Here is a 6269-nt window from a genome sequence, read left to right as displayed (position 1 = left end):
AGCCGTCTGTCTGATAGAAGGCTCTGACGGAGTCAAACGTTTGAACTGATGCGGAGAGACGAGATACATCTTTTGTGCCGTCCTAAGAGACATTTTCTCATCTCCTAATGAGACCCCCAACCACCTCTCCGATTAAAGGGGCCACAACGCTTAGCAGGAGTAAAATAAACCCGCCGGTTTGATTTTTCAGAGCCAGCTGCTTGCATTTTAAACCTGTTCTTTTATCGGCGAGCAGTCTGATAATCTTTTTCTGCTTTTGCAGTTTTTTATGATGAGCGGGAGATACTTTAACGTTACCTTTTAAGATATTCAGAGCTATTTCACACAAGGCTTTAAGAAAATCCGGCGAGCAGTGAGCGAGAATGTCTTTCCGTTTCTGTGGGGTGGCATGATACAGAGCTCTGAAAAGAGGTGCGTTCATTTTTAATGCGTGTCGACATGGTAAATTAATTTACTTGGGTACATACACAGCCGGCCACTGACCAGGGAGCATTCCCGTTCTCAGTCTGAAACGATCTGGGCAAGTCGGAGTCAGATCGACGATTAAATACCCATGAGGTTCTCTGGTGGCGTCTTGAAAACTCTCCATAAAGAACGTTTTCTCTGACGGGAACATCTGACGGGCTAATATATTCAGCTGCAGTTTATCTATGGGGTTCTTAAGCAACACCAAATAATTAGTGTTTAAACTGATGGTGTGGCTGTACTTGCCTTGATGAAAAACATTCTGAGTCAACATCATCACGCTCATATTTTTATGATGCCAGTATTGGGTGAAAATCTTGACCACTTCTGGATGGTCCGAAGCCTGGGAAATTACATTGTCCAATATAACCAAATGATTTTGATCAGGAGCAAACAGATTTTCATCATCAAAAGAATCAGGTAGTCCTTCGATGAATTTAATCTTTTTATTCATTCTCTGCAATTCAGAATACATACTTTGGAAACAGGTGTAAATCCAGACTATATTTACAGGTACAACATCCATAACATGGTTACAATTTTGCAAAACACTTTTAACAAAAAAAGATTTTCCACAACCACTCGGACCCACTATCAGACATGAAAGAGGGGTTTTGAATCTAGGGTCAAATTCAATCTCCTGTGTTTCACCGGAGAGCGACATTGTTCCCGGTTAACCTTTTTAGTAACCAAAAGGGAGAGTTGTTCCGTCAGGAAAAAGCCTTCTCTTGTCATACACCACACGGAACATTTTCTGAAATGCAGTTTGAAGCTGGAAGTTTCTTTTATCCCTCCTGATGGTATGCTGCAGAGCTTCTAACACGCCCCCTGTAGACCCTTGCAGATAACCTTCTACCAGCTCTTTCACGCTGTCAAAATTCACCCTCTCGCTGCATTCCTGAGTTTGAGTGATGCCTTTACATCGCATCACAACTTTTTTCTGTTTTTTTGTCTGGTACGCGTAGCTTTTGGGGCCTGTTGAAACAAATACCCGTATGGTATCACCTCCCAGCTCATCCATTAAATCCCCCAAATAGTTCCCCAGCTTGAGGGAGGTCTGACCCGGTTTAACCACGTAGATCAGGCTGTCTGTGTCAATGTACAAAACGCGCTCCTGAAGTGGTTCGAGACAGGTGAATAGTTTCAAATGCGCGTGTGCCGTAGTGAACGCCGCGATAAACACATTATTCACCTTATTGGGCGGAGAGATGCATCGCTTGTTGTATTTCCATTGAATCATACACATGTCATCGTTCAGAAAGTGAAAGTAGCACACAGCGTATTTACCTGAAAACAGGAAGTTAAAAAACTCATCGGATTCTCTCACAATGGTAGTTTGAGCCAGGTCATTTCTCTGTGCAAATTTCCTCCAAAAACTGTTCAAACAGAGTTTAGCCACTTGCCTTTTAGCAGGATTCACCTCAATTTTCTCCACATCCAGCTGGATGCCTTGGTTCAGTTTGTAGTCTGCCACGTATTTTAACCTGCTCTCCTTATCCGTAGCTTCAGCGGGAAAACCTGAAGCTTCCTGCTTACCCTTGAGAAAAGTGTGGATATATGGTTTAAAGATTGAACTGCTCTGGTTCTCAAAATGCCAAACCTCGGTGATTTCAGCCACGGTGTAACCGAGTTCCAGAGCTTTGTTGAATTTGAGGGTTACCCATACCCCCGTCAATGCTCTCTCTCGGTCAGAGTGGCTGCATGGGCCTGCCTGGTAGTTCATTTCGGCGCAAGCACGGCAGAGAGTAAAGACGAGTTTACCGGTAGATGTCTTGTACGGCAAAACGGGAAAAAACAGACTGCGGGGTGGAGACACAGTTGCCCTGATGAACCCGAAATAGTTACGCGGATCGTCAAAATCTTTGCAAATGATTTTGGGGTGGCCAAGAGGATAGGGACAGTTTGCATTCACGTACGGGTACAACGAGGTGAAATCTACATAATGCACCGATTCCTCCTCCTCCGCCGTGTACAGGAGTCTGAGAGGACAAGTACGGTCGCCGTATAAGGCATCACGCGGGAAAAGAGGCTCCGGTGCATTAAAACATTGTAGAAACCTTTTGAGACCCGGGTGCGACTCCTTCATTAGGATCCAATTGTGCTCCCACATAACCTCTAACTTTACGCCGTAAAGCGATTGCAATAACCCGGCTTTCTCCAGGGTAGCAGAGTGGAAAATTTCAAAGCAAACGCCCCTGAGAGGACAGGTCTGGTCGGGTGGAAAGCATGTGGGACACCCGTGAAAAAAACACCCGTTGAACTCAAACGCGATTTTCACCCCTCGAACCTCCGCGTATCCATCAACGTATATAGGGCCGATTTTCTTTTCACCTTTATTCGGTGCATGCTAGATGTCGATGCCTCGTACTAAGTTGTTTGGATCCGGCAATTCCGCGTTTGACTGCGTTAAGTCATCTAAAAATTCCAGAAATGCAGGCAGAATTGAACCAGGTTCATCATTTACTTGAACTACCGCGTGATGAGAAAATCCTTCTCCGCTGAATTCTAGCTGAATAATATCGCTACGAGAGGCCAAACGAGCTGATGACTGTGCCAGCTCGGTGAGAATATGATACACTTGTGTGTAAAATTCGGCGGGGTTGGGAGCGTCGCCGGCTCGCGAGGCAATGACGTTGAAAGGACGTCTTATTTCTGTAACATTGAAACATTCACGCTCTCTTTTTTGGGTATGTTCAGAGCTGTTTACAGCTCGCTCTCCATGACTAGTGCACGGTTGATTTGCTCGATTGAGTGTGGGGAGGTCGGGTGCAATGAGGCTTGGCTGATGAGGCTGGTTGGATGAGGGATTTTGCGAAGCAGGATTCATAGAACCTGAGGGATTATGTTCACCGTTTTCTACAAGACTACCCCCATGTTGCTCATACTGAGCCTTTTTAGAATTAGGGCTAAATGTTTGAGAGAGAGAAACGTTTAATTGATGGATCGCTTGTTCTAACCTGGATGGTGAATGTGGAGCTACATTGAAAGAACCAGGCACATGCTGAACAGGAAGATTTTGAAGGTCATTAACCATTTGTGTGATTTTGTGTAAAGCGTTTGTAACTTGCTTTTGAAATTCTAAGGAATTATTTTCAAGCGAGTATGGTTGAGAGAAAGAATCGTTCTACAGATAGAAAACGTTCAAGATCCAAATCTGGACCCTGAGTTCTGACGGGGGAATTTGGGGTTAGATTGGGAAATTCGGTTGCAGGGTGTACAGGGAGATTACGGAGTTCATTCACAGCTTCAACAATTTCATACAATGCATTTCTCATTTGCTGACTACCCATGTTTACAGAGGTCACAATTTAAAAGGTTAACTCTACTGTAGCGTTGAGATCTTGGCGATTTCGTGGAGGAGAAAGATGCAGGTTCTCAGAAGCTAGGCAGCTCTCCGGCGGTAGTAGGTTCCTCTGCGGCCGCAGTATGGAATTTGTTGAATAATCGATGCAGACTCTGTAATAGAACGGAACAACTATAATCAGGAAAGAATAAAACATTCATTTATTATATTACAAGCTAATTGCAATGATCTGGTTTGAAGGTGAACCCGGAATAGAACCAAAACTCTGCTATGTTGATTACTGATTTATTTGAGGGATGATGAGGAGTGGGGAACAGACAGGCTACTAAACAGAGTCCAACAGAAGGCAAGGCAAAACATCCAGGCAACAACTTGTACGGGAGCAGGTGAACAGAACTGGGCAAAAACAGACAGAACAGGGTCAATCAAACAGAAACAAGGTGCTGGGAGCTCTTACCAGATACGGGACGGAGTGCATGAAAGAATGAGAGACGAACCGACGACTAGCTGAGGAGGAGGTGAGGCTTAAATAAACAGACTAACAGGTGAGCGGAGTGAAAGACTAATTAACCAAAGGTGGAAGCAATTACAGAACTGGAGAATAAACCAAAACCCAAGGACAATAATAATATTAACAAATCGCAGTACTAAAATCAGAACTAATACAGAAAACCGATAATGAAAATAATTAACAGCCTAAACAGAACTCAATAATCTAGAACGCAAATAAACCAAGAGGCAGGAAAATACTAAACCAACAAATAAATGTGAACCAGAACAGAATATAAAATAAACAGGCTAAACCAGACTTCAGAACTTAAAAACACAAAGTAAACATAAGGCAAGGAAACTAACTTAACCGAGTCATAAACAGGAACCAAGACAGAATATTACACTAATTGTAGAAAAAGGTAGTTTCATATGTGGAAAGAGGTGTAAAATATAATGTTCTATTACATCATGAAATTATTGTAAATACAGATATTTAATATAATATGAATGGGAATTTATTATACGACTGCCTAATTGTAGAAAAGGGTGCTTTCATAAATAGAAATAGGTGAAATACATTGATTCATTATGATATAATAACGAAAAGAAGGACGCAGGGGATTTATTCATTTTATTATATGGCAGTGTAATAGTAGAAAAAGGTAATTTCATATGTGTAAAGAGGTGAAAAAACAATGATTCATTATGATATAATAAACTAATTGTAAATACAGAGATTTAACAAAGAAGGACACGGGAATTTATTGACTTTATTATTTATTGTATGCCAAAGAAATTCTTTACCCGCTGCAAGCCTTCGAAGCGTAACCACTTTTGTGACGAGTTTTGGAATTATTCTCTGGATTCTCTCGAGGGTAGAACTTAGTATGATGAGACTGGACGTTTTACTCTTTCTTCTTAAGGACCGTCTTCTCCGGATGGTATCAGGGGCTGCAAGAAATAACATATATAAATAATATATATAAATAAGTAAATATAATTAAATAAATGAGTAAAAACCGGCATACGGATGAAAAGTGAAAAGAGGCCGAGGAGGAGCAGAGGTGTGATTCGAACACATACACACACACACACACACACACACACACACACACACACACACACAAGGAATGGTTAACATATCCATACTTTGTAAAATATCCTGACTGGAAAGGTTAAAAACCTGTGATGGTCTCCACTAAGACGGTAGAACACGCACACACACATACACACACACACACACAGAGGGAAGGAGGCCTTAGATATTTTTGAACCGTGCAGAAAACTGGTTTAAACTTTAAGACTGTAAATAAAGAAATAATAAATTATTTATTATATTATTTCATAAAGAAAAAAAAACTGTATTACTAACCCTGTGAAGAGGTTCCTGACTGAGGTGGGTCTGTGGGCTCTACCTCCCCCTTGTCTCCTCCAGCAGCGAGGGGGCCTGCTTCTGTAAGCAGAGGGAGAGAGAGAGAGCCAGAGAGAGAGAGAGAGAGAGAGAAAGAGAGAGAGAGAGAGAGAGAGAGAGAGAGACGGAGCTTTTAAACGGAACCTGTATTTGATTGCATAATTTAAGACTGTGACAAAGCTGTATTACTAACCCTGTGAAGAGGTTCCTGACTGTTCTGCTTGAGACGGTTCCTGTATCTCCTCTCTGTCTCCTCCTGCAGCGAGCGGGCCTGCTTCTGTAAGCAGAGAGAGAGAGAGAGAGCCTGTAACAGAGAGAGAGAGAGAGACAGAGATAGAGATAGAGAGAGACAGAGACAGAGAGAGAGAGAGAGAGAGAGAGAGAGAGAGACAATCTGTTACAATGAAAACATGAAACGGGGCTAGTTGAGAAACATAAAATCGTTATATAGTTTCAGAGTTATAAAGAATAGTAAACTTACAAAGTGTTGGGTTTGCTGATGAAATCGTTCCTTGTGGTACAACCGTTTGGACCCGGTTGTTTTGCAAGGTGGGAGGTTTTGCTGCAAACAGCTGGCGAGGTTGAATGCTCGCTACT

General features: G+C 42.3%; 1 protein-coding gene across 1 annotated transcript; it reads right to left on the bottom strand.

Moving 5' to 3' along the window:
• Window positions 1-870: 870 nt before the first annotated feature.
• Window positions 871-6246, bottom strand: LOC118566044. The gene is made up of 5 exons (XM_036147076.1): window positions 6154-6246; window positions 5866-5976; window positions 5634-5714; window positions 5066-5212; window positions 871-3921 (listed from the first exon to the last, which is right to left on the bottom strand). The coding sequence occupies exon 5, from the start codon at window positions 2573-2575 to the stop codon at window positions 1148-1150; it is 1428 nt and encodes a 475-aa protein (XP_036002969.1). The 5' UTR covers window positions 2576-3921; window positions 5066-5212; window positions 5634-5714; window positions 5866-5976; window positions 6154-6246; the 3' UTR covers window positions 871-1147.
• Window positions 6247-6269: the final 23 nt, after the last annotated feature.

The sequence above is a fragment of the Fundulus heteroclitus genome, chromosome 15, assembly GCF_011125445.2.
Source record: "Fundulus heteroclitus isolate FHET01 chromosome 15, MU-UCD_Fhet_4.1, whole genome shotgun sequence".
Classification (NCBI taxonomy): domain Eukaryota; kingdom Metazoa; phylum Chordata; class Actinopteri; order Cyprinodontiformes; family Fundulidae; genus Fundulus; species Fundulus heteroclitus.
The sequence above is the reverse complement of the archived record's forward strand: the minus strand, read 5'-3'. Positions and strand labels throughout refer to the sequence as shown.

Excerpts from the sequence above, each read along its gene's own strand:
- LOC118566044 (XM_036147076.1), bottom strand. The coding sequence starts at position 2,575 with ATGTGGGAGCACAATTGGATCCTAATGAAGGAGTCGCACCCGGGTCTC.